The 26,413-nt window shown below is 44.2% G+C and overlaps 4 protein-coding genes, 2 long non-coding RNA genes and 3 other non-coding genes across 11 annotated transcripts; 2 read left to right on the forward strand and 7 right to left on the reverse strand.

Moving 5' to 3' along the window:
• Window positions 1-37: 37 nt before the first annotated feature.
• On the forward strand, window positions 38-1,672 carry Snx16 (sorting nexin 16). The gene is made up of 3 exons (XM_004444212.3): window positions 38-1,108; window positions 1,168-1,304; window positions 1,372-1,672. The coding sequence occupies exons 1-3, from the start codon at window positions 71-73 to the stop codon at window positions 1,430-1,432; spliced, it is 1,236 nt and encodes a 411-aa protein (XP_004444269.3). The 5' UTR covers window positions 38-70; the 3' UTR covers window positions 1,433-1,672.
• Window positions 1,579-3,036, reverse strand: Dlish (Dachs ligand with SH3s). Its single transcript, XM_002138573.3, has 3 exons — window positions 2,897-3,036; window positions 2,703-2,826; window positions 1,579-2,640 (listed from the first exon to the last, which is right to left on the reverse strand). Exons 1-3 carry the CDS (start codon window positions 2,940-2,942, stop codon window positions 1,695-1,697), a joined length of 1,116 nt encoding a protein of 371 aa, XP_002138609.1. The 5' UTR covers window positions 2,943-3,036; the 3' UTR covers window positions 1,579-1,694.
• Window positions 3,037-3,117: 81 nt separating this feature from the next.
• On the reverse strand, window positions 3,118-17,362 carry LOC26532023 (uncharacterized). 2 transcript variants are annotated; one of them, XM_015184606.2, is made up of 4 exons: window positions 17,192-17,362; window positions 16,715-16,794; window positions 16,236-16,456; window positions 3,118-3,187 (listed from the first exon to the last, which is right to left on the reverse strand). In XM_015184606.2, the coding sequence occupies exons 1-4, from the start codon at window positions 17,340-17,342 to the stop codon at window positions 3,124-3,126; spliced, it is 516 nt and encodes a 171-aa protein (XP_015040092.1). In that variant the 5' UTR covers window positions 17,343-17,362; the 3' UTR covers window positions 3,118-3,123. The 2 variants fall into 2 exon arrangements, 1 of the variants encoding a protein (XP_015040092.1); XR_001452267.2 differs by lacking the exons at window positions 3,118-3,187; window positions 16,715-16,794 and having other exon boundaries at window positions 15,898-16,456; window positions 17,133-17,266.
• Window positions 6,149-23,502, forward strand: LOC4804663 (protein FAM13A). Of its 2 annotated transcripts, XM_015184607.2 has the most exons (4): window positions 6,149-6,294; window positions 7,899-10,326; window positions 18,516-20,309; window positions 21,594-23,502. In XM_015184607.2, exons 3-4 carry the CDS (start codon window positions 18,522-18,524, stop codon window positions 22,299-22,301), a joined length of 2,496 nt encoding a protein of 831 aa, XP_015040093.2. In that variant the 5' UTR covers window positions 6,149-6,294; window positions 7,899-10,326; window positions 18,516-18,521; the 3' UTR covers window positions 22,302-23,502. The 2 variants fall into 2 exon arrangements, with proteins under 2 accessions (XP_015040093.2, XP_001361188.5); XM_001361151.5 differs by lacking the exons at window positions 6,149-6,294; window positions 7,899-10,326 and adding an exon at window positions 17,167-17,911.
• LOC117183758 (uncharacterized) lies at window positions 9,181-11,860 on the reverse strand. Its single transcript, XR_004468919.1, has 2 exons — window positions 10,995-11,860; window positions 9,181-10,936 (listed from the first exon to the last, which is right to left on the reverse strand). It is a non-coding gene; the product is annotated as an uncharacterized lncRNA (long non-coding RNA).
• LOC26533181 (uncharacterized) lies at window positions 23,500-26,366 on the reverse strand. Its single transcript, XR_001452270.2, has 12 exons — window positions 26,270-26,366; window positions 25,958-26,088; window positions 25,726-25,785; window positions 25,503-25,550; window positions 25,256-25,308; window positions 25,018-25,071; window positions 24,778-24,836; window positions 24,530-24,585; window positions 24,296-24,345; window positions 24,043-24,086; window positions 23,795-23,844; window positions 23,500-23,605 (listed from the first exon to the last, which is right to left on the reverse strand). It is a non-coding gene; the product is annotated as an uncharacterized lncRNA (long non-coding RNA).
• Window positions 24,411-24,494, reverse strand: LOC6898593 (small nucleolar RNA R38). Its single transcript, XR_053480.2, has one exon. It is a non-coding gene; the product is annotated as a small nucleolar RNA R38 (small nucleolar RNA).
• Window positions 25,141-25,223, reverse strand: LOC6898596 (small nucleolar RNA R38). Its single transcript, XR_053483.2, has one exon. It is a non-coding gene; the product is annotated as a small nucleolar RNA R38 (small nucleolar RNA).
• Window positions 25,373-25,457, reverse strand: LOC6898597 (small nucleolar RNA R38). Its single transcript, XR_053484.2, has one exon. It is a non-coding gene; the product is annotated as a small nucleolar RNA R38 (small nucleolar RNA).
• Window positions 26,367-26,413: the final 47 nt, after the last annotated feature.

Consider the following 26,413-nt stretch of genomic DNA (forward strand, 5'->3'; position numbering starts at 1 on the left):
AAAATAAACAATAAATAAAAGTCATGTAGCAACAAAAGCTGCAGAGGCCAGATATACAATACCCAAAGCAATGTCCCTGCGTGCTCTTAGAAAACGAGAATCGGGAAACTGTGGCAGCAACAACTACACCACCACCACCAACAACAACAATAACAGCTCGGTGAGAACGCTCTTTAAGAAGGCCAGCACAGCAACAACGTCACCGAAGCAGCGCTCATTAGCGCTAAAATCGTCAACTTCTAACAGCAATTTAGACGTTCAAAAACTAATCCATCAGCGTAAGCTGCTGGGCCGCGCCACCCAGTCTTGCCCCGATCTAAGGACCTGCGTCAAGTATTCTGCCAATAACAGCCTGTTGCGCAGCAAGTCGGAGAGTGATGTGGGTACAGTAGCCTTGGCTGGCAACTCTGGTGTTCCTCTGACGGCGACCAACGCAAAGTCGGAAGTGTGTCTGCAGAGAATCAGCTCGCACAGCTACGAGCCGGAGCAGCGGTCTGCAAACAGGAATACGATGATGGGCGGTGCGCGTTCGCATCGGGACCTCACCCAGTCCTCCTATGGCAGCAGCGTGGGGGGCCATGCGAGCGATCTGGAGCCTGCGAGGCCCCCACGACGCATGAGCGAGTGTAGCCTGGGATACAGTCAGACCAGTGGCGGAGGCTACCCACGACGCAACGGCTCCATGTTTGCGAGCCAAATGACTCTGTCGTCGGGCTCGGCGGCACCTGTTGATCCCAATGCAGTGCTGCGCGTGCCAATAATTGGCTACGAGGTGATGGAGGAACGTGCCCGTTTTACGGTCTACAAACTACGCGTAGAGAACCCGGAATCGAATGACTGCTGGCTGGTAATGCGACGCTACACGGACTTTGTCCGGCTAAACGGCAAGCTAAAGCAGGCCTACCCCAAGATATCGTTGATGCTGCCACGCAAGAAGCTCTTCGGGGACAATTTCAATGCCGTCTTCCTGGACAACCGAGTGCAGGGGCTCCAAATATTTGTCAACTCCGTAATGGCCAAAGAGGAGTTGCGCAGGTGCAAGCTGGTGCGAGAGTTCTTCTGCCTGGACGAGCCGCCCTCGTATTCGGAATCCATGGAGGAGTGTCGGGTAAGTCGATGGTCCTACTGTTCCATATCCAGCATATCGCATTCTGCCCTCTACAACAGGCAATATTCGAGGCGCAGGAGGAGACCATCACTCACCTGAAGATGCAGATACAGAATAAAAACGATCTCATACTCAGTTTGCAGCAAAAACTCCGTGAGGAGATGAGCGAAAAGGAGCAGCTCAGGGAGGCATTAAAGTGAGTTTGAACAAATAGTTGGGAACTACTTAAATTAGCTAAAATTTCTCTACATTTCCATTTGCAGAAACGTCAACCTGAACTGCTCGCACTGCTCCTCGGCCAACGACAGTCTGGGCTTGAAATAAGCCAGCAAATTCTATGGGGGGAGGCCAGTTCAACGTGCGCGTGGGTTCAATATTATGCTGAGCATAACCCTGCCCACCCGCACCGCTCGTGGAACACATCCATATCCAAAACCAAGTGCATATCGAGGCGCTACAAGGCTCATATCTAGTTTTAGGTGCTGTCTACGGGCAATTTATAATTCAAGATATAATATCTTATATTTACGCTCACATCAAAAAATATATCTAAGGCACAATTTACTCAACAAACTGGTTTCACTGCTCAAAGACTTGTCATGGCGGGCGGGCGGGCGTAGGCCTTTGGAATGAACCCGTATTTTCGCGTCTTGGGCGCATAGGCCCAGAGCCAACCATCCACCGTCTGATTGTTCAGATCGGCATATATCCAATCGCCCCGACGTACGGATAGATAAAGATCGTCGGGAGCCTGCGCCTTATAGTCGTAGAGCATGACCAGCTCTGTGCCATGATAGCGTAGGTCATCCGGGCCCAGACCTAGTTGCTGTGGTTGCTGCTGCTGCTGCAGCGGCTGAGGCTGCTGGCCCTGCTGCAAAATGGATTCCATGGCATTCAGGGTGGAATGATGCTGTATGTTGTTCTCGTTGAGCGGAGTTTTCTGCTGCTGCAGAACACGCACACTGTCGGCGGGATAGATGAAGCCGGCAGGCACGAATCCCTCTTGGCCATCGCTGCGCATGATCCAAAACCAGTCGGGATCCTCGCGGTTCAAGACGGTCACAAATTCCCCCCGCTCCACCGACAAATCGTTCTCATCGCGGGCTATGAAGGTGTACAGGACAATGCACCGTCCGGATGGCTCCTTTATAAACGGCGTGCATTCTGGCTCGACGTGCAAACTATTCTCAATGTTGTTGGATGAACCATTGGCGTTGGCTACAGGAATCGGGTCATCGCAGAGAGCATCCAGTTTGTTTTCTGCGCCCAGGAGCGGCATATTCTCATCGATTGGCTGCTCCGGGCAGTGTTCCCGCGGGAGTTTTTTCTTCACGGCCAATTCGGCCAGCTGGGTGTTGCATGGGGCGCAATAGGAGAATGGTATGAAGCCCTCCTGCCGCGAATCCTGACCGATCACATAGACCCAGTCGTTTTCCCTGTACAGTATGTTCACCAACTGGCCCCGCTTCACCTCCAGTTCGTCGTCTACGCAGGGCGTAAAGTCGTGCAGCACAACCATTTTGGAGTCTGGACTGCAGTGGAAGGGGTTTGGATGAGAATGAGAACACAGAGATCTCTGGGATCTGAGCCATACCTGAGACCATGTTCCTTTTCAATGCCCACCCGTACCAGAGTCTCAATGCTGGAGGAGCCAGTTATACGTCCCATGCCGAGGCCTCCCACTGCAGGCAGGTCCCTCTCAATGCTCGCACTTGTGGCTGTATAACAAGAAACAAGTTTGTGGTTTAAGTCTTTCATTATTGTATTCTCGTTGTTTGTTTGGCTTACCTTTCTTCTTATCGCGCCGCATGCGCACGGGGCAGAGAAAGGCCATGTCTTTGATGGACGAGTACTGCTGTTTTGTGCTTAATTGGCTTATTAAATAATTGATTTTGATTGTTTTTGCCTCAATTTTGGTGCCTCAACAACAATAATAACGATTAGGAATCGAACTTAGCCCACGTAACCCCCTCTATTTAAATAGTTCAACTACTTGAGGTATATGGCGGAAAATATTATCTATTGTAAATTCTTCTGTAGATCCATTCAAAAACCACGACATCTTTCACCTGAACTGCGCTAAAATTAGTAAATTTTCATTATTTTCGGTGGAAATTTTAAATTCCCCCTTGGCTTATAATAGGTTAATCGTTCTCCGTCAAGGATTGAAAACCATATTGCTTAATTTTGATGTTCCGTCAAATATTATGAGCCAGATGGAACATTTAGCCCTGCCCATATAATTTTATCCGATTAATGAATTAATTTTGTACTAAACTGGTTTGTTTTTAGTTCTTGCTTTTATTGTTTTTGGCTAAAACAAGGTTTAAAAAAAAGGCCAATGCATTAAAGGTGCGTCATTCTACATCTGACATTTGCTACATGTTAACTACATTTTAGTTTCATAGAATGCAGGGATGTTGGTGCGATAAAATCGACAGATTTGCGCGCCGAAGTGGAATTGTTTGAAAGTGGTCAGTGAAAGTATCGAGTGCAGTCCAGTGGAAAAAAAACCTGCGTATGGAAGTATGCCGTAAATCCTACATCAATATATACAAAGAAGAATATGTATGCCTTCAATTGATGGTATAAAACCGATACGTTGTGAGCCCAATAATATAGAATTTTCGACTCGATCGTTTAGCATATCGGCGCCCATCACTGGCGGGGCCATGATTTTGCCGCCAAGCTTGAAATCGTTTTTGTATCAATTGCTCGCTCATCCGTGTTAATATATTAAAAGTGGCATTCAAAGTGCACCTTGACTTGACACAGTTGGGTGCAATGGTGCATTGCCACTGGACGAGTCTTCTTCAGGTGAAATATGTATATAGGTGTGAGGGTGTGTGGGTGTGTGTTCGTGATCCATCAGTTCTAACGTCTCCGACTCTTTGATCTCAATTTTCAAGGTTTTTCTACCCATGCCCATCGACCGAATCGCATACGTCACTCGCATCCTTGTTATCCTTGACAGCAGTGAAAATTTAAACTGTCAAAAGTGCGGGCAATGGACTATTTTGGTGCCAAGGATAACGCTTTCGCATGCAATTTTCGATTAAACAGAGAGGGAGAGAGCGAGCGAAAGTGTGCAAACTGACCTACACTCTGGGACAGCTCCCACCACCCGCCACCCCATGCCACGGGTTATTCCCAGTCTGACGAAATTGCGTGTTAAATTCGCTCGAATTATCCACTATCCCACCCCAGCACTTTGACACTCCTCAACGACTGAGGCAGCAGGTGCCACACCCCCCGAATCGCTACACATATCCAACATACAGACATACATATGTACATCTGTATATGTATAGTATACATATAGCCGACACTGTTGTTGACTTTTGCCTACTACGCAGTTGATTTCACAGCATCATCGCGGGGAAGAATACCCTCAGACCTGTACCGGTGCCTCACCACTTACTCCCATGCCCTATCCCAAGTCGTAATGGAGAGAGCCTGTCCGTCGAATCGATGGAATGGGGCCTGCGCACAGTCCACCCTCTGGATGTCATTCACGAAAACATGCGATGCAGATGTGGGCTGGAGATGATCCATCAGGATGGATGCTCCGGGACGTGCTTTGTCTACGCCACGCTACGTAATTGTTGCTTCGACATCTGTTGTCCGAAAAAGAAGAGCACCGACAGGGTCCAAAGTTATGAGTGCAGAAGGAGAGCAATGGAAACAGGAGCAGAAGCTACCTACATACGAGTATGTGGGTCATCTATTTTTAGGTAAACGCGTACTTTTCACAGATTCCTAAAATAACCATTCTCCTATTCAGCGAAATGTACATAGGACCAAGGGACTCTATCCGTCCAGGGATCTGCTTGCCCGGATCATCTGTTGCAACTTCCCCCAAAGAATGGATAGAAAAGTTTCATAACATTTGTGTATATACTTTGACAATTTCAAGAATTCTCTCGAACTATTTCCCGTTTCCGTTTTGGGATTGCCGGCAATTTTCCTTTTCCATTTCTATTTCGTAATCTGACTTTCTATCACATCATTTCCTCTTCTTTTCGATGGCTTCGCCCCAATATGTACATTGTGTAATGCATTTTGGCGAAACGCGGTGGAAATTTTATGGCTGAAAGAAAATGCACAGAGCACAAACGAAAACCGTAACAAATGTGGGGGAAAAATGGTTGAGAAAACTGCAGCAGGGGATAGGGGTAGGTAGTTGCACAGATGATGATGGAAAGAAGTAAACAATAATTGTGTGCAAAGAGCAACGCAGATATAGACTTTTCAATGTATAAATGCACATCTGTACATATATTTTGATTTGGCTAAAAATGTAGGGAATTTGGCAAGTGTCCAATTTTTCAGTTTCAACTGATTTATGTGGAATGGGGATTATCGGTTGGATGTACTCGAAGGGGGTATGTACTCGAATAGTATAATAAGCGCATGAATAAGCGAAAGTTTCGCGAGCAGAAGGGAAACCAGCCTCAAACCATAAAGAAAAATCCCAAAAATCCATTTCAACGCTGCTCTCTCAATCACCCTTGCTCACATGCAACATGCAACATTGTCAAAGGACACCTACACACCACCACGCAACCCGTAAAAAAGAGCAAACGCATAGGAAGGAGAAGGCGTCAGAGGATGAGAACTGAGTGTGTGTTCAAGGACATGCATATATTATGAGGGGGTTTGACGGGAGCCCGGGTATGAGCATCCCATGAACATAGACGTGGACGTGGAGGTGGGCGTAATCATTAGCGCCACGTATTTGAGATATTTAATTAAGGCCCTGTGGAAGCGATGGAGGGTGTTTTTATGGAGACTATGACGCCTAAAAGTGCAGCCCGTCCTTGTCCAGCGCCAGCCCAGCCCAGCACCAGAGTTCAGAGAGCGACTTACACCGAGGCGACACGAGGGGGTCATTGGGTCCTGCCTCGGCTGCATTCCATTCAGTAACAATCTGCCCACCTCTCTCTCTCGCTTGGTTTCTCTCTCGCTTTGATGGCTCCACTACAGCCGTACGATGCCTCGAGCACGTGCCCCACTCGGCGGCAGAGCTCCACTCAGTTGAGGTTGGTTTCTCGTACGGCGTGGTCGCATTCTGTTCTATCCGCATCGCGTCAGAGTATATTTTCCCCGAGTCAGTGGAAGAGTCTCTGTTGGTGTGTCAGTGTCCGTGTGTGGCAGAATTCCCAGAAAAAAGCAGCCAAAATTAGGTAAATACCGAGTGTGCCCCAGAGTGTGGCACTTGCATCTGCAAGAACAATTTGGAGGTGAACTCAGTAGATCTGGCTATACTTGGTCAGATGGACATACATATGTATGTATATCATACATCAGAAGACTGGGTCAACGCTTATATAAAATGGGAATCAGGCACAGGCAGGTGTTGCAGGACCCAGGACCTCTAGGGACCCTCTCTTAGCGCCACTTCCGGTCTGGGCAAAAACTCACACAGGAACAGGAACAGACATGTTTTTCCCATTCGGATGTTTATAATTTATACGCCTTCCGTTTTCTTTTTTGTGATTTTTTATTTATTTTATTTCTTTTCCAAACATAAGAAAAGCTTTTCAGCTATTTTCGCTTTTTGTCTGCGACGTCAAAGACATTTGTATGTACATATATAATATGTATATAGATATATCTACGAATCGCTATATATAATATAGCCATTAAAGAATTTGAAAGAGTTTCGCTTGTTTATTTTGTTTTCACTTAGGATTTACGAGAACTGGCACGCAAAATATCCATCTGTGGGAGCTAAGGTTAAGTGCCAGACATCATCATCATCGTTATCCTCATCGGACATCAATCAATTGGGAATTTTTTATGACATTATATAGAACTTTGGTGCATAATATATCTTAAGCCGTAGCTTCGGATTGGTTTAATTGGGGTTATTTCCTTCAAGAGTACATTTTTCGTTGACATTTTCCTTTTCTTATGGGGCTATCAAGTTAATTTGTTGTTTCCTATCCTGTTCGGTGTTGTTTTTCCCCAATAGTATATTGCTTTTATTGCCAGAACACTCCGGATAAAGATTTATGCAAGTCCACAATCTTTGAGTAAGCAAATACAAACAAAACGATACCCGCAATTGCTAGTTACATATACCCTTTTCAGAGGGTATTATTGACATTGGAAGTAAACATGCACATGTACATATCTGTCCAAAGGCTTTTATAGGATCCCTATATCACACTGAAGAACAACTTTTTTCTTTCTTTGAATGTTACATTTACTTTTCACTGTTTTTAGATAGCTCAACCAAATTTGTTTACAATCTGCATTAGGGTATCCAATGCTTCGAATACTGAGGCTGCTCTTCCCACCATCGTATTTTCCCATTTGCATATACTCAAATTTTATTTATGGCTGCTGGCCGAGTCCGAGTGCCACATCAATTTGGATGCAAATCTGGGCACTATTTGTGTGTACATTGCTGTGTGTTTGTTTGGCCATTACGGTATCTGACCATCCCCATCCCCCAACCCCCTTTCACACTTTACAAAGTGCAACGAAAGTGCTTGCGAACACAAGAATACGTAGGATTTCTGGAAAGTTCGCTGGGGTTCATTTAGTGAGGGTGGGGATGGATAGCAGATTCAAGCTTCAATTGATGGCGCACTGCCAGAGGGTGGCTGTAACTGTAAATTGCCCGCAATTGGACTTAATTCTTGAGCTTGCGGTTGTTGTTGCATTTTGCATTGTGCAATCAATGCTATGCACGGGAATTGAAAGAGCAATAATTGGACAGGATTTAATTAGATTTCTTAAATAATTTTATCTTTATCATTCTTTCTCTCTCCCTTTGCAGGCTTTTCAAAAATGGATAAACAAAACATGAAAATGTGTATAAATGCCGCCGAAAATGAACGCATTAAAATGAATCATAATTGAGAGCAAGGAAAAAATGAGCAAGAGTATCTAATCTCGAGCGTATGAAAGGAGTGCGAGCGAGCGAGATAGCGAATCGATACGAAACGAAAAGCTCTTTGGGATGCGTTTCATTTGCAACGTCATCGCGTCATCAACAGCTGAAGACAGCGAACACACTCACAGCTTCTATCTCACACACACCCATTTTTCAACTCTCTCCCCTGTGAACAGAGCCCCCGAGGAAAGGGTGTCAGCAAACATCTGCATTTTATTAATTAACGAGAAACGAATTAGATAATTAATTTATTATATTCTCCTCCTCTCCAGAGAAACTGTAAAGAAACAGACTCACGCAATCAGACTTGCGCAAAGCAAAAGAGAGATAAACGAGAGATAGAGAGAGAGAGAACGTCGTATAACAACTACAATCGAGAGCGAGCTGAGAGCAGTGCACAAAGCAAAGGCCAGAGCGAGAGGGAAGTCGAACACACGCAGGCACACGATACAAACTCTTTCACCGCGTCGGTTGTGTGTGTGCCACTCAAAAAATTCGTCTCTTCGCGTCCACAACGTGCCACCAAGTGAGCGGAAAGTTTTCAGCCTGATTTTCATAGTCGCCGTATGAGAAGTTTACTCTGTTTTTCTTTCGTTGCCTTTTGTTGCCCCTTCGCAGCGGTGTGAAGAGTGGGACAACGAATTATCCAACTAAAAAGCGGACTCAAAAAACAAAAACAAGTTCAAGCCAAAATCAACAAACGATTGGATTGTCTATTGCAGTGCGGAATATCGATTTTTGTCATACGCGCGCGTCGATGACCTCGCCGACAACAATTACAACGGAGAGCTGAGAGCAGTGCAAAAATCAAAGGCAAACGCAGAGTCAAAGGCTAAAGCAAAAGCAACTACAACTCAAGTACACACATACACACACACACCTATTCGTGCATTTTCGAAGCTGCCTAATACCGACTCTTAGCCACGTTTTACATAATTGGCCAATTGCAGAGTCAGGCAAAAGTGCGAGCAACAACTACGACGGCGACCGTTGCAAGCCGAGTGCCAGAGGGAAAGGGAAACAAACATTTAGACAGACGGAGAAGAAGAGCGGGAGGAAGGAGAACAGCAAGCAGCAAGCGGGAGAGGAGCGGCAGCGGCAGCGTCGGCGGCGGCAGCCAAGAACCCCAGAGACACATGCTTAGATATCGTCTCGTGTCCACACACTTTTTGAAGCAGCCGTAGTCAGCCAGAGCGAGAGGGAAGCGAAATATTGAGAGAGTGCACCACCACCACCACCACCACCTAAGGGGGGAGAGAAACATCTAGAAAGAACGCCGAAGAGAGAAAAGTGCAGTTGCAAACCCGAAGAGAAAGACTGCGAGCGATCGCAGGATAACGTCATCTCTCGATACAAAAAGCTTGTCAAGTGCGCGCCGCCTGCTCATTGACGCCCCAAACATTGAAAGCCCGGTCGAGAGTGGCATACAACACTTAACCGTTCATTCGCTCGGTAGTGCATCATCCAGAGGCAGCCACACACGCCCTACGCCCATACGCCCACGCCTGAACCGCAGCTGTTGCAGCGGACACCGATTTCGCACCGATCCAGGCCCTATAATTCAGTCACAACGTATTCGCTAGGAGTTCTGCGCCTGCTTGGTCTGAGCTGTTGTGATTTGGATAGCGAAAATGTGCAGAGATCGCGATATGAGTTTGTCATAGATCAGCGCAACCGTCGTTACAAGGTCAAGAAAAAAATCAAACTCAAGAGCGAATAAACATCGGATTTGTTGGCGTGGAAGCGCGAAGAAGAGACTCTGACAGATAGACAGGCAGAGAGACAGAGAGAGAGCGATAAGAGATAGTCTTGGACCAACAACAAACAACAACAACAGATTGAACGGAAAAAAGCTATAATACCAAAGTTAACAGAAATCCTGGTTGGAGAGGATAACCGGGATACAATAACAGACGGACAATAGATAATAGCCAGCCGGCACAAACGCTTGCCGCTTGTTCGTGTGTGTATTTTTTGGGATCATCGGCAATGTGACTGTCCAGCGGCACGGCTTAATTGTTCGGTTCGGTTCCCCTAGAAACACGGCTCTAGCCGATTCGTGGAAATCTCTCCCTGCACTCCTGCATGTGCCATCGCCCACAGGTGTCCGGTTAGCAGGCGTGATAAGTGACTTTGTGCGTGCACCGATTTCCCGGAAACTCTATTCATCGTTCTTGGGTTACTCCTCCCTCTTGCCTTACTCCCCAACGCTCTAAAAGGAAACGTCGTGCAACTGGCGAACGTACGGGGAAAAACCAGCAAGATTGAAGACTTTGCGAGAAATCTTTGGAAGTCCGTTAAGGCTTGCATTGTAAGTATAATTGCAGATATAAATAACGAAATATAGAATACATAATATGCACAATTACTAGTACTACAGTAACGTACCGTGTAGATTTTTGTCTACTTAGATTTAATATCATATTTCATATGTAGCTTTGTTATCATCAAAAGAGTGCATTGAACTTTACTCGGAGAAATATCTCCACTTGCATTTCCACACAAATGAAAACAATACTTTGATGATATTTTCAAATAAACAATTTTTCTCAGAGAGAGAACATATAGTAGTCTAGACCTCACCATTTGGACGTCTTTATTTATATATTTCGCACCTGTCCGCCGTAATTATGGTTGATTGCTGGTCAAATATTTGCATAGACTATTACGATCTTATTACGCTCTCATAAAGGAATTAACACATGTGGCCAGGGCAATGGAAAAAGTTTCCAACGTAATCGGATCACCTCAGGCACTGGCAACCATTGCATATTTTCAGACGTCCAGTAATTTCCAAAAAGAAAATCTCGTCTGGCAGAGCTGGCTTTGGCCTGTTGACAAGAAAATCCCCTTCCCCTGCTGGTATCCATATTGTGGGCGAGATATACCTGCATTAAACAGAAGGCCCGAATTGCAAAAAGCTTTTGCACAAATTTCATTCGATTTGCGATCTATTACACAATTCACACAAATACTTACTACATACACCATGAATTCTGCAAGTACTACGTAAACAATAGCTCTATTAATACCCTACATTTATTGTATGCATATCGTATTTGTCTATGACAAACAAAATACGTTATCTTGGTAACATTTGCCACTGATTTTTCCATTAAACTCGCATTCCTGGTCTGATTGCCATTGCCCACTTCTTTCCCATTCCCCATTCCATCGATTCATTTTGTTCTGTTCTGTTTTCTGTTTTTGTCGTGCGCTTTGTTTATTGCCTTTTTCCAGCTTATTTGTACATATTTGTTGCTCTGCTCTGCTCTTCTTCGTTTACTGTTTGAGTCATAGATTATGGCTGTACATACATTTAGAGAATAGAGTGCCACAGTGAAGCCTCCTCTCCTCTCCATTCCATGCGTTTTGTTTGTATTCACCTGAATTGTTGTGGCAAGAATTGTGTTGCCTGCTTTCAGGCACTCCCCCACCCTCTTAGCCCCTTTGCCACCTTTGTCTTTCCAGGATAATTCCAATAGTCATGTCATATTCCCTGACGTGGCGTGTTGACCCAAAAAACAAACTATTTTGTCAGCCAATGCCCCGGGATTTAGTTGTGTTTGAATAAATAATTGCGTGTAAAGGCAATTAAGGTTTGTTGCCTGGAGATGGAATTGGGAATGGAGAGGCATGGAGTAGCGTGGAGTGTCGTGTCTGTCTGGGGATGCACAATTCGATTATGGCGTCTGCCAAACTCAATTAACAAGTAAACGGATTAGCGAACGAAATCATCGACCAAATTGCGTGAAAATCTCTATTTTTAGAGCGCCATCAGAGAGTTCAATGTGTAAACGATCAATTTTTGTCTGGGTTATTTATAGGTTTGTTTAAATTTGTACTTCGCACGACGCGGCCTGCTCTACTGAACAGTTTTCGTTTATTTTCAGAGAACACTGTGTTTGTAAAGACCCCAAACCGAAACGAATTTCACCATGGGAATATAATTAGCGGGGGATTAGCATTGGACTCGACGGGAATGTCAATAGTTATTGATTGGAACTGGATGGAATTTATGAAAGAGGATGGACGAGTGTACCATCTATAGGCATAGGAAAGGGAATTGTATCTAGGGTTTATCTAACACAATTGTTTGATTATTGCATTGACTTTTTGAGTAGTACAGTTGAAGCTTTCTAAGCCAAAGACTCCCACACATGGATTATGTTAGATACTAAAGATACCTTCAAAGATCAGTATTCATTCTATTGATATATGTATCATTTGTATGTACATATGTCGCTTGTGCATCTCGTCCATTTAGTTGGTCACGAGTGTGGCACGGGCCTCGCCGCGAGTCATGTGTTCTCGAATAGGTTGGCTTGGTTGTCATCTGACACACGCCGAGCAGAGAGCGAGACATTTCAATTCAAGGGAATATGCTTCGAAACTTAAGTGTTTTAAATTAAAAGTGAAACAAAACCAAATAAAAGAAACATTTAAATGGCACAAAAACCTGTTCAAATTTCGCATGGCTCGTAAATTATGGCAAATATCGTGCCCACATCGTACATACATCCTCCTTTATTATTTATATACATATATTTATAGTATATGTATGGATATGTGTATGCGACGAGTTGGCAAAGTTCACGAAACTGGAAAAAGAAATTCCCATCTTTTGTTGTTGTTGGTTTTGTTCTCTTTATTTTGTAATCAATTGAAATTGATTGATTTTAACGAAAAGCGAACGGAATGGATGAAAAGTGAGCGAAAAAAGGAATGGAATTTGTAAATTGATTGAAAATGCAACAATAACAAAAACAACAACAGAAGTTGATCAAACAGTAATTACGAATTACGTCAGAAAAGCTAGAATCCCTCAGGAGCGAGAGAGAGAGAGAGCAATTACGGAGCCAAAGAGAGAGAAAGAGTGGGCTGTACTTTGCCCAGCAATAGATTTTGTTTGTGGCTCTGATTGCATCCCATGCCTCATTCCCAAGCCAATTCCCGACAATTATGAAAGTTCTTTTGAACGCGAGTTTATTTTTGTTTTATTTTCATCCGTTCCATGCCTCTCCTTCTGGTTTTCTTTGCTCACCTTTTCCCTCATTTGTCAATCAATTTGCATAGCCTTTCTAGAAAGAGTCGTATTCTTTTTGGACAAAAGATACGCAAAGGTCAGAGCTGGACTTATTTTAAATTTGATAGCATTTTAAAGATATTTAAAGCTGTAAAGGGAGCCAATAGTGTTATTAGAGGGTATACAAAGTGCGGTATTTTATATGTATTTTTGCTGAGCAAATTATGCCTCCCACTCCCCTCTCCTTTCCGCACCTTTTCATTTTGCTTCGTTTACCTTTGTTTTCGGTGTTTTTAGCATTTGCTTTTGCTTTCGGCGGCACGCTTCATTACATTTCTTTGTGTGTGTGTGTGTGTGTGTGTGTCCGCATTTGCATTTCGCGTAATATTCCACTTCCAACTGACATTTCCACACTGGGAATGACTGGGAATGACAGCAGGTCTCTTCCTGACCTCTGACCTGTCTCTTTGCTGCGTTCTTTGAGTGGTTCCGCTTACCGTTGCGCAATCCTCAAACTGCAGCTCGCAACATGTGGCTGCCGTTAACCGACAGATTGACGTACATAAGTGAGTGGTGGGTAGGCAGGAGGGTGGCCTGGTTGTAGGGTGAAAGAAGGTCGAGAGAGCGATGGGTACCATTAGCCAGGTAGTCACTTGTTTAGTCGATAGCACAGTGATTGATGCGATTTGCGGTGGAGAAAGAATGAAATTGTTTCTTGATTTCATTGATTTTTCCGATTGCCTAAAATAGAACGGAGAGGGGGCAGCACTCGAGATGGTCGAAATTCCCGAGGAAGTACATAAATTTAACACACTATCTATCGTATCAGTGTTCACGTTGATCGTTCTCCCCATATCTTATCAGTCAGTGTGATTAATTGTCGTTCAATTATGATTTTATAAATAGCACATAAATATACACGATATCCATTAGAGGTACGTGCTGTTCGTTGGGTTCCCTTGGCACTGGGGAAGTTCCATTCTTTATTTCACCGTTTTTAATGGAATTGTTCATTCGGAAATGAATGATGACCGAACGAGCTATAGTCGGGAAGCAGATAAGGCTCTTTAAGAAGGTTCTTCACGTTCTTTCCTCACACTCCTCAAATCAGTTTCGATCCCATTCCTAAGATTGAAATGTTCCTTACAGATTGCTTTTAATCAGAAGTCTAGACCAGATACCTTTAACAGTAGACCTTAGACAACTAAATGCTTTGTAGATTACTCTAGACTCGAAAATGTTCATTAGTTAAAAGAAAGAGCACTGAACAGATACCAAATGTATAATTAAGCACTTTCCCAGACAAACTATAGGGAAATCAATAAAGCTAAGTAGGTGGCGGAAAATACCCGTAAACAATCATTAGTGCTCTGTCTACTGCTCGGTTACCAAATTCCCGAGCCCCAAGCCCCCGAGGCACTCAAATTGATGAAATGTCAACATGGCTACGGCTACGGCTAAGGCTAGCGCTGGGGCTAGTCGTGTTTACGAGTATAGAGAGCCCCATTTCGAGAGACCTTCCTAAAAGCTAGCGTCATATCAAAATTGTTGATACAACTTAGACGAAAACTGAAACTGCTAACCCAATCCGACCCACTCTGATAGGGAGAGCCGTAGAATAATAGAGAGTAATGTGGATTCGTGCGGATCAAAAGCGTGATATCTTTGGCTGTATGTATCTTGGGTTGCGTTGCAGTCAGTCACCGGTTTGCTACCGGTTCGAGCCGGTCCCGGGCGGCGCTAGGCGGTCTGTGGCTGTTTTGGATGTTGCCAGGTAGATCCGAGTGGAGCTCTTATCAACATAATACTCGTACTTGTAGCCGGTGAAAATGACTTTTCAATATTTGTACGACGTTTAATAGCCCCATCACCCGTGTACTCCCACCATTCTCCGAGATCCAAATGCCGACGAGTGCCGTTTTCGCACGGGCTTGTTAAAATGCGCAAATCTCACCTCTCGGGCATTGCGAGGGATCGCGCATATGCCGCGTGGTCCATTTTTAGCATCTCCGTGAGACGGAGACGGCTTCCCCTGTGCTGTGTGGCCTGTTGTTAAGCAGTCAACCCCCCACTCGACAAAAGCCCCATAAATCCCATGCCATTGTGCCCCTGACTTTGTTTTCGTTCCGTTTTTGCATGTAAACATTTTGGCTTCAGCGCGTGGCTGGTACTCCACCATTTATTGTGTCAATTATGCGACCTTCTTCGCTTTTGGAATGGGATTCGGTGCCGGAATGTGGAAGCGGGATAGGCTTGCATATCTGTCAGATTCCGTACTGATAATACAGGAGAGAGGAACCTATTCGAAAGCTCTCTCAGGTCAAGAGCCGATTGCTTTAACCAGAATTGTAATTCCTAATTCCTCTATGGTTCTGTCCATAAATACTTCATGACGACAGATTCTTATCGATTATTCCCCGTCCCATTGGTGTTTGTGGGAAAACATGGCCTATTAGATATCTTTATCTGAAAACACAAGCACATTTCTGTGACAATTCATTCGGCAGCTGCTGTCCGCCACAAATGCCAGATGATTGGCCAAGTGGTAATGCTTTTTTGCGGTTCACTCGGTGGCTTTTAGTGGCTTGCGGGCCCCAGTACTTTCGAGTCCTATCCGATATGATCTTTTGTGGGACTGAGTCATGTACTTCCATATGGAAGTGCACAATTCTCTGTACACAATTTTTATTGCATAAACAATTGGATGAGAAAGGCAGGCACAATGATGACAATCATATCGTACGTACGATATGTCTGGCCCAGATGACGATGAAGCGTAGATTTATGGCATTCCAATAACCACCTACGCACCACAGCTATGTACCTACGTCATAAGGTGAATTAATATTACCTGCATTTGTTTTCGAATATTTACTGACTAGAAAAACAAGAAATTATGTGGGAATAATGTACACCTTCAAGAAGAAATCCTTTTAAATATTCCATTAAACCTCAAAATGTGTCAATGAAATTCTTTGATATTTTTGTAATTCAAAGAAGAGACCAATTTATAGACATTCTTCCGTTAAGTCTGCAGAAATCGATTGCAGTCCCATTCATTATCCATTGCGGTGCCATTAGATGGGGGACTGGGGCTTTAAACCTGTCGCTGTCTGTGCCAGAAAATACCTCGAACAAATTCCCCTTTCCGTTGTCTAATTAATTTGATAACAACTAATTCCAGTTGAAAATACCTTGCACGCGCCGCCTCCACAACAGAGACGGAGAGGAGGGTGGGAGTCCTTCCAAGCCGATGTTTGCTTTGCCGTAAGCTTTCGATCACGCTCTCCATTGACGTCACTAGAGGGCGCGAGGGCTTCAATTGGTTTGTGGCGTTCTGGCTGACGAAAGAGTTGATTGACACACGCACAGACTCCAGGGGAGCTGCTCTCTGTCCGTCTGAAATTCGGTTAACCTAGAAGAGAGAGAGAGATGACTCAGTTGTTTTCACAGGCAGACGCAGGCAGAGAGAGAAGCCAGACAGTAAGTGTTCCAGGCGCTGCTGCGCTGCGCTGCTCTGCTCTGCTGCAGTTCTGCTTTTGCCTCTGTTCTGCTGCTGCATTGATCTGCCGTGACATTGCACTTGAAATTTATTCTTGAACAAGTATTTGTGTATGCACCGTTGACACTTTTATTTCGGTTGTTTTCGTTTTGTTTGCTGAAGTGCCGTTACCTGTACGTAGAGCTTTAACGAGTGCCAAAATGCCGTTCGATCAATCGATAATAGCGCTTGAGCCGCATCGGCTGTTTGTTCTGTCGGTGCACACGGGGGGAGTAAACAAGTGAATAAATTAATTCATGTCATTAATATGACCATAAAGTGTGGAGCTCCTGCTAATTTTGTGCGCCCCAAGTGCCAGATTTATTTTTAAACTCTCAAACAAACACAAACACACATACAGAGAAGCCCCCTATTGTCTTCCTCTGTCTACTGTCTTCAGCGGAAGAGAGTACCGGTAAGAAAAGCACAAAAAAGTTGTATTGAATACAAGGTGAGATGATTCGCCGCTCTCTCTGTGCTCTCCGTGTGAATGCGCTGCAACTATACAAGTAGGCGACTGCCGTGAGAGAGCTTTAAAAGAATATCTCACCTTGTATTGATACGTCTTGCTTGGACAAATTCTGCTCTGTTTGCATTTCATTTTCGCACCTTCTATCTCTCTCTCCTGCTCACCCCCACAGCAGGCGCTGCAGCGATCGACAATAACATTGGCCATGCGCAGGCGCGCTCTCTCCCTCCCGTTCTCCCAAGTTATCGCTCTGCCACTGCTGCCGTTGCTCGGCTCTCGAGATTTTCGCATATAATTCCCGAGGTCGGGGCTGAAATCAATTTAATAGTAATTCGGTGCGCCCAGAGAAAGCAACGGCAAACGGTTCTCTCCTCCTCCTCCTCCTTCTCCACCGTGCGGTCGGCAGCGGTAACGTCCAACGCCAAAAGCCCAAAAGAAATATAATTAATATATGTGAAATATCGAAAGAAAATCTTGTAAAAACAAACACAAGACGCAGAGACATGTAGTCTGTTTTAAACATAAAGGAGAAGACAATACTGTGTTTTACCAAAAAAAAAAAAAAAGAAAGTACCGGGAAAGGAAATATTCAATTAAATTCAATTGAAATTTATTGAGCGTAATTCAAGCGATGACATTTTTATTACATTTATAAGATTATACCGACCAAAGTATATTCAAATCAAGCGATTGAACGTGATCGAGGCGCCTCGAGTGCAATAATTCTTGTGATAATCCCAGACCCACCGCTAGACTGATTCCCATAGAGATTAGCCAACCAACCAACCTACATATACAAATACAATATATTATTATTAAACCATACCAAAATGACGCCCAGAATTATTACATATTTTTTGGTAAATATACAAAATAATATATTCTTCTTTTATAATACTTTAAGAATCTCTTTGGTAATCCAAAATGTGCGTAAATGATTTAATTAGTTCATTCAAATGTCAAATGTCGTTAGGTATTTCGAAATTCAAATTATTGAATAACTATTTGATTAAAATTTTCTTCAATTAGTCAACATTCAATTTTGATCCAATTTATGATTTCATCATTTGATTACACAAGCCGTAAAGATACTTTGATTTTTCTTTGGTTACTGAAGGAAACCTGACTTTTTCCGACCAAAGTCTATGAATTATTTATGGGAAGCGTGTGTGACTTATATAACAGTCATCTGGAAACTGAAAACTAGAAAGATTTTCTTCAATCGACGAAGCCCAGTTCAAGGGGTTCGAGGTAGCACTTGATGATGGGTCGTGACGGGGCACAAAATAAATGTTTTAACAAAACATTACTCATACGACACGTAGTGCCAGACCTTTATTAACTCACTTAATGGAAAGAGGGTGCGGATAGTATGACATTTGAGAAACTGTTTAATTATTTACCTCTTTAGTTCTTTATATAATAATTTTACTCACCATTTCCCTCTCTCTTCCCCCTTTGCAGTGCGGCATGCGCCATCCCACAACTGGGCTGAACGAAGACGACCTGAGTCGTCTCACCGGTTCATCATCGTCTACCGCCTCGTGCGGCAGTGCAGTCTCAGATTCATCTTCATCATCGTCAGCCTCCTCGTCATCGTCCGCACCCAAGGCGGCCCCCACCCAGTGCCATGAGGCAGCAGTCGCTGTACGCCAGCAGAAGAGTCCCGAAAGGACCAAGGTTTCCTTGGCGTCGGATGCCAAGAAACATCTGAACAGCGCCGCCCCACAGCCAAAGTTCAACTCTACTTATCTCCCTGAGATCATCAATCCGCTGGAATGGCAGAAGTCATCCCGCAAGCGCAAGGAGCGCCTCGACAGCAGCTCTGTCTTTGGACAGGATCGCAAACTGCAGCGCAGCAACAGCGAGGAGCTTCTCACGGATCCAGCACAGGGCCACGCACCCAGCGACCCCAAGACAGCGGCCGCCCACCTGCTGGAGGCCCAATGCGAGGTCATTCGTCGCGTCTCGTCGGAGGACTTTGAGCGCACCGCCAGCTACGCCAACTACTGTCTGGAGTTTGAGCGCGAACAGCAGTCCCAGGGCCAGTCCCAGCCACAGGAGCCGGAGGGCGGCGAGAACAACGCATCGCTGGCCAATCTCTCGATTGAGGTCCAGATCGTTCAGGGATCCAAAGAGCGTCCGCGCTCGGAGACCAGTCCGGCCCGCCAGCAGCGGGAGGCCAGTGACGACAGCGAGTGCGAGCACGAGCGCCGAAGGAGCAGTGAACGCTTCTGTAAGTCCCGTCTGCCACCAGGCCGCAAATCCGGCGTCACCAAGAAGGGCAGCGGTAGCGGAGGAGTCGGAGGCAAGTATCTGCCCTCCAGGCGGGACGAGCAGAGCGCCTATAAGTACGACCTGTCCGCCCTGAAGTACGAGCGTCGCGGTTTCATCAGCAGCAGGAAGCAGCAGTCGCAACAGCAACAGTCCAACTCGTCTTCCTCCGCTTCCGATCACAACGACAACAATCTGATCGACTTCCACCAGCAACAGCAACAGCTCCAGCAGCAACCTTCGAAGAGAAGCTCCAACATCTCGCCCACACCCACAACGAGCTCCTCGGCGGGCAGCGACGACACCACGCCCACACCCGTCAAGGCCAAGCCGCCGCAGCACCAACAGCAGCAGAACCCGGACCTCACATCGGCCCAGGAATCGTTGCCGTGGGAGCGTGGGGATGAGCCCGCCCCCGTGCTAAGCCGACGCTACGCTCACTCCCGACCCCACGTCGGCGGCAACATCGATGCAGCCGCCCAACTGGCCAAGGTGATGCCCTATCCGCAAGCGCTGCCCAAGCAAGCAACCAGCGTGCAGCTGCATGGCTGCGAGGATATGGACTGCCTGGAGACGATGGACGCGGTGCGCGCTTTCAGTTCGCTGGAGAACATGCGCACCCGCGACGTGATGCAGCAGGTGCTCCCCGCCATGATGGTGGCCTTCCAGACGCCGGAGGAGCGCCTCAAGGCCATCGGCCGACGGGTCACCGTGCTCAAGAAGAAGCTCGTCCAGTTGGAGGACGCACTCGAGCAGCGGCTCGGCTATCGCCCCTCGCAGGCAGAGCGCCTCAACGACAAGTACGTGAAGAACGCCTTGGCCGAGCTGAGCAAGCTGCGGAAGGAGCGACACGAGCTCAAGACTGATCCCATTGCTGCCCTCAGCCTCAAGCTGGGCGGAGGTGGCGGTGCCGGCGGCTCCGGGTGCCAGGAGGCGGCCATGAAGCTGGAGCGCATGAAGGCCACCCTCGCTGAAATCGAGCAGGTACGGATCACTCCCTCTTAGATCATCCTCCATCGACCATCCCCATCTCTTTCGCGCACTCTTGTCACGAGACAGACACAGATTTTGATGGCAATTAACAAGTGGAGCAGACGTCAGAGAGCCACAGATCGACGATTGTTGTATGTGGATTGTCTCGAGAGCAGCCGGCGCAGCAGCGGCATCAGCAGCCAGTGACATGTTTAGCAATTTGGCAATAACTTTGATCTTGCCCCATTGTCAGAGCAGCACGGGAAAACAGCAAAACAAAACGAAATTTTCCGCTCAAACACAAACAACTTCGTCTGGGGAGGAAAAAAACGAATTTCGGCGGTTGATCGACGTGTTTATGCCGTGACAAGAGTGCTTTTAAATGGGGTTTTTATTTATTATCGAAAGCACTTTGCTATGCGGAGAGATTGTATTTCAGTATCATGATAGAAATCAATCGAAATAGATTTATCATTATCCAAAGTATAGCCACAATTTCATATGTCTATTCATACAGATTATGACATTTCTTTTTTATTTTATTTGAATCTTTTTATAATTTTATACTGGATGCTCGGTAGAGAGCTTTTTTGAAAAAGAAAATTGTTCATTTACAATGTTTCATCGCACATCCCCAAGAGGTAGGGTATGGCTTCTAGAACCCGCACAAATGTATTTTATCCAATTTGGGAGGCTTCTTTTATATAAGTGTTTCATGAGATATCTATTTATATTCAAATAGCAAAGCACAGACACACAAATATGAATGTGTTTATGGCATTTGGGTAGGACAGGCCTCCTTCTTCTGCGCTTCTTTCTCGATTGACAAATTAATGATACGTTTGTCATAGTGGGCCGAAAGGAATCTGCTCGAAATTGAGTTTGTGCCAAGAATGATTGGACGTATGGAAGGTTAGGGGTGGAGAATAGGATAGTATAGGAGGATATGTATGTGGATATAATGGTTAGAGCAGCCACAAAAGTGCCTTTCCGCCCAGACAGAGGCATATTGTGCATATAATGCAATGTCTTGCGACTGTTTACGAAAGTTCTACACTTATTTCTATTTCTGTTTTGGGCCTTTTGGCGTCTCGCGGGGATTGTTGTCTGTTTGTCATGAGACCCAATGAAATAATGCCCCATGCAGTGGCGCTGATAGATTGTGTTGTTTACGTCCCGCTTTGGGGCTTTTATCAGTTTTGTGCTTTTTGGGGGCTTCTGTGGCATTGAAGTGTCATTTTCATATTGATTTCATTGATCCAATGCACTGTACTCACCCTCGTCTTTCCATTGCAGAATCTCAACGAGAAGCGCACCAATGGCCACCGCTCCGGGCAGCTGGAGGAACTGACCGCTGATCAACTGGTGCAGGAAAAGACCGCCGTCCAGCATGGTCTGCTGTATTTTGAGAATCTCTACGGCCATCCCATAAACAAGGAAGAGCGCGATGCGGCCCGGCCCCTGTACGATCGTTACCGTCAGCTGAAGCGTCTGGTTGCCCGCACTGTTATGTTCGGAACTGGCACTGGGGTGCCGGAGCTGCCCACCATCCTGGAGCACGAGGCTATGGTCTTCGAGTCGACCTCCACACCACTGCAGTATTCATCGAACAACAGCACAGAGACCACCAACTCACCCAGCGACTCGATGGCGCCAAATACCCTCACGCAGAACGCTTCCTCCGATGAGTCGACCACCACCACCACGGGTCCAGCAGCGCCAGCGCCAGCGACGGCGGCTGGATCGACGGAGTCTTCTAGCGAGAACATATCCGCACTGAGCCTGGACCAGCTGTGGGAGCAGCTGGAGCGGGTGCGCGACGAGAAGGCCGTGCTGAAGGCCACCATACGCGAGTACGAGTCGCTGTTCGAGGAGCAGAACGGCCGCAAGATGCTGAAGCAGGACCGAAGGTCCCTCGAGACGGAGACCTACGCCCAGTACAAAGAGAAGAAGGGCAAGGTCCGACTGCTGCAGGCCCTGATCAAGAAGCACATTGGCCACTAGCCTTGAGCCTCAATCTATCAGTCTTTCAATCAACATCTATTCACCTGCATGCGATAATTATTTATTTCATACCCACAAAAAAACCAAATGCAAAAAAAACATACCTATATACTCGGTTGGATGTGTGTATGCATATCCCAATACCCGCCCCCTACCCCATACATTTATACAGATATTATTATAGATGTGTAGTTTTTAGATTTACATTTTACCATATATTCTATAATGATACATTTTATGAATATTGTTGATTCCTTATTGTTTTTTGAAAACACCTATGAATAATACGAATAAAAAGAAGAGAAATGTTACAGAAATCGACGACTATGGCGGAGAAGGCTAACCTAACCGAAAGACATTTGATTGGGACTCTCTCGTCCGTATGTAGTATATCCTTGAAACTTCCACTCGGAATTTACACCTCTCACTCATCTTCTTTCTGTTAGTCATCGTTGATGCTATAAAATGTGTTAGATTTTTATTTTCCATTGATTCGAACATAAATTCATCTCTCTCGGGATACTCCCGACTTTGCTTTAGTTTCTAATGATTTAGATTTAGTGAGGCAGAGGTAAAAGCAGAACAAACTCTTTATAAATGTTGTCTGGTAGTCTGAAATATCTTATATCGATATCTAAACTAGTGCCATTTATAGAACAGCACTACCGCCAGCCCCTACCCTACCTATACTAGCTGTTCGTTGAATCAAAAGCTTCCTCTGGCATTTGACGTTGGCAGTTTCGTTGACAGCAGAAGCGGAAACGGAAGTCGAGCCGAGTCGAGTTTGTATCGAGTGCAGGCCAAGTGCCTGGGAAATTGATTTGCTTTGTTGAGTTTTTTGAACGTGTATCGTAACCCTTCTGAATATATTTACAAATACATAAAGCCCAACCCAAGCATATATATATATAAACCTTACATATGTAACAACGTACGCATATATGTATGTATATTTACATACCATATATGTATGAATATTGAATACAAAAGTATATACTGTACTGTACTGTACGCATATGTACCACTTATATAAAGGTCAACATTTACAAATGGAATATTCTTATGTGTAGCCCACACAATTGGGTTGAATCGAAAGAAGGAAGCAATTTTTGTAGCATTAAACGTATGTATCTCCTTCGACAACTGAACAGATTGAATGTCTATACATAATATGCAAAATAAAATATATCACGTTATATTACAAGTACAACTTTTGTTTTTATTCATCAATTAGGGATAACATAAACGGAAAATTTATGGTAGTTTTTAGTCAGTTTAGTTTTTCTCCAGAATTCTGCCACTGGCTGCAATAAAAGGATAAGATACGAATCAGTTACTGATTGCGAATGAATCACATTGAGCGGAGGGGGTGGGTGGGTGTGCTTGGGGATCAGTCAAGTGTGTATTCGACATAAACATTCAGGTATATGCTTGTCAAGGTATTCGTCATGAAAGGGAATCAGTGGAGGGTCAACAAATTAAATATTACGTACCATTAGCTCACAAGAGGGCCATGCCACAATCCATGCATCAATGGTTCAAACTGGAAATGTAAAAAAAAAAAACAATAACATAAATACGTATTGAAGAGCATAATTCAACAATGGATGGGTAAAAATTGAAAATATCAGCTAAATAAACCAATCGACATAATTTCTCCGACTGGGGCGGTATCTAAAAACATCACATGAGTGCCCTACTTTTACTTTTCCCTACAGAACTTAGGAAAGATGAAACCTACCTCAAATTAAATTGGTTTCCTCCAGAATCTTCCCAAAAGAAAGCCTGTAAATGTAAATAAGAATAGAATTAATACAAATTCTTCTCAATATTTAACATAATAATATATATATAATATAATGTTAGATATAGGAACTATCAGCTAAATAAACCAATCGACATCATTTCTCCGACTGGGGCGGTATCTAAGAACATCATGAGAGTGTCCTACTTTTTACTACATTTAAAACATTCAATAAGTGGGGAAAGCTTACCATTCATTCATTTTGATTCCTGTAGATGAAGGCCGCATGCTATTTCTTATCTACAATGAAATAAACCAATTGTTATTTAAATATTCCACAAAGACTTTATATAAATAACGAAAATTGCTTTGTCAGTTTAGTATATCATCAATTGTTTTTATGACAGGGATAACTGTTTGGCTTTAAAAAGTGCTCATCATAGAAATTTCCTTTATATAGTGGCACTCATCAGTATTTACTAACCTTAAAAAGCAATCGTCCTGATCCCGATCCGCTACTGGGTCCACAAGGAGTAACTTCTAAAATAAATATACATATTACCGATTAATATAATTCGAATTTAGTAGTAGTAACTACCATTAGTTTGTTCAATGTAAGGGATTCAGTCGAGTAAATGTTGCAACACACATAAATTCAGTTATATGCTTGTCTATAGGTTTGTCATCAGAGTAAATATATGGTCAAAGGATTTTAAATATATATGTACACACCTCATCTCATGGGACCGCCTGAGCTGAACAACAACCGAACGAAGGAGTAGCCGAGGTTTCTGCAAGATACAATATAATCAAAGTTAATAAAATACTCGAACTTTTAATGAAATAACATGTAGTACATAACAATTTTAGTGTATCAGCAAATATAACCAATCGACATCATTTCTCCGACTGGGGCGGTATTCAAAAACATCATAATCATGTTAAAGAACTCTTCAGAGATACGAAACTTACCCAATTTTCTTAGGCCACCATCACATCAACACGTCATTATTGGTTGCAAGAATTCTGCAAAAAAGAAAATGCGTTTTCAATAGGTATACAGACACATCTACATGGAGTATTATTTTAAGCGGATTTTATCAGCTTACTGCATCATCAATTATTCTTATGACAGGGATAACTGTTTGGCTTAAATAAGGTGTTCATCATAAACAGAATAACTGATGGATGCCATGTGCTCTAAACTTACCTTAAATCAGGGGCGGGTTTTTTCGTTCCCCAATTCGGTAATGTAATTGGAATCTGTAAGGAAGAGAATGTCGAGTTAACACACATGGAATTTGTTGAAATACTGGCCAAGACAGTTTGAAAGATCAGCTTAATGCATCATCAATTTATCTTATGACAGGGATAACTGTTTGGCTTAAATAAGGTGTTCATCATTGCCTAAGGGGGTACCTACAGATATGTAAATATTTATATTGATGATTGCTTACCATTTAAAAAGAAGTTGGTCTTCCCAGAATTTCCTCGTGCTGACCCACCTGTAAAGAGCCATACATTAGCATTAGCACATTTTCAAACATTTTTGAGCACTCGAAGTACTTTCTAGAGTCAGTCGTTTGAGTATCAACATAATTATTCGGTTATATGCTTGTCTATTTGGTTTGTCATCACAGAAAGTACATCGGATTGTGCGCAGTGGATGTTTTTATTCACCTTTGATCATGGCTTGCAGACAGTCTTGACATTGCTGGTGCGAGAGTACAGTAGGTGCCACTGAAAACGAACAGAATGAGGTTAAAACCAATCCATGTGCGAATTTTCACGATAGCTAAATTACTGAAGCATCAGTACAAAAATCCAATCGACATTATTCTTCCGACTGGGGCGGTATATATTTAGCATCATAGAAACAATAACTTCACATCCATTTCCGAACGAAACTAACCTTACTATTGCTCCGGCAACACGTGGGACCACAGCAGCACCAGGCCGGTGGAATCTCCATAATAATCTTGGACTACATTGTAATCAGCATCAAACTGCAGACAATGCAAGCGACCGCTTTCGTTCTGCGTTCTGTAAATGCAATGAGAGATATAACATTTAATTATACTTTCATCAAAAAATGCTCATCGGCATGTGGCATTTGTAATCAGAATTTAAAACCAATCAACACGTCTGTTCAGACTGGGGCGGTATACGAAAAACATCATGAAGGCACACATTTATTTACACTCTTGTTTTCTCTACAACTTACCATTTGGTTGAAATTATTACGGAAAAAGTGAACTGCTCATGATGGCCGGGGGCGGAAATAGAAAGAATATATGTTCTTATTCTTATATGTGTACTTCTATATACGGTCTGTCCCTCAGAAATATACCGTCTCACTAAAAAAATA

This window comes from Drosophila pseudoobscura, chromosome 3 (assembly GCF_009870125.1).
Source record: "Drosophila pseudoobscura strain MV-25-SWS-2005 chromosome 3, UCI_Dpse_MV25, whole genome shotgun sequence".
Lineage (NCBI taxonomy): Eukaryota > Metazoa > Arthropoda > Insecta > Diptera > Drosophilidae > Drosophila > Drosophila pseudoobscura.

Coding starts and splice junctions, on each gene's coding strand:
- Snx16 (XM_004444212.3), top strand. CDS start 71: ATGTCCCTGCGTGCTCTTAGAAAACGAGAATCGGGAAACTGTGGCAGC. Junction 1,109..1,167: donor AATCCATGGAGGAGTGTCGG/GTAAGTCGATGG, acceptor CCTCTACAACAG/GCAATATTCGAGGCGCAGGA. Junction 1,305..1,371: donor CAGCTCAGGGAGGCATTAAA/GTGAGTTTGAAC, acceptor TTCCATTTGCAG/AAACGTCAACCTGAACTGCT.
- Dlish (XM_002138573.3), bottom strand. CDS start 2,942: ATGGCCTTTCTCTGCCCCGTGCGCATGCGGCGCGATAAGAAGAAAG. Junction 2,827..2,896: donor GCGGCGCGATAAGAAGAAAG/GTAAGCCAAACA, acceptor CTTGTTATACAG/CCACAAGTGCGAGCATTGAG. Junction 2,641..2,702: donor GAAAAGGAACATGGTCTCAG/GTATGGCTCAGA, acceptor CTTCCACTGCAG/TCCAGACTCCAAAATGGTTG.
- LOC26532023 (XM_015184606.2), bottom strand. CDS start 17,342: ATGCGAAAATCTCGAGAGCCGAGCAACGGCAGCAGTGGCAGAGCGATA. Junction 16,795..17,191: donor GCAGGAGAGAGAGATAGAAG/GTGCGAAAATGA, acceptor GTGCACCGACAG/AACAAACAGCCGATGCGGCT. Junction 16,457..16,714: donor CGTTAAAGCTCTACGTACAG/GTAACGGCACTT, acceptor TCTCTCTTCTAG/GTTAACCGAATTTCAGACGG.
- LOC4804663 (XM_001361151.5), top strand. CDS start 17,882: ATGACGCCCAGAATTATTACATATTTTTTG. Junction 17,912..18,515: donor GAATTATTACATATTTTTTG/GTAAATATACAA, acceptor CCCCCTTTGCAG/TGCGGCATGCGCCATCCCAC. Junction 20,310..21,593: donor CCCTCGCTGAAATCGAGCAG/GTACGGATCACT, acceptor TTTCCATTGCAG/AATCTCAACGAGAAGCGCAC.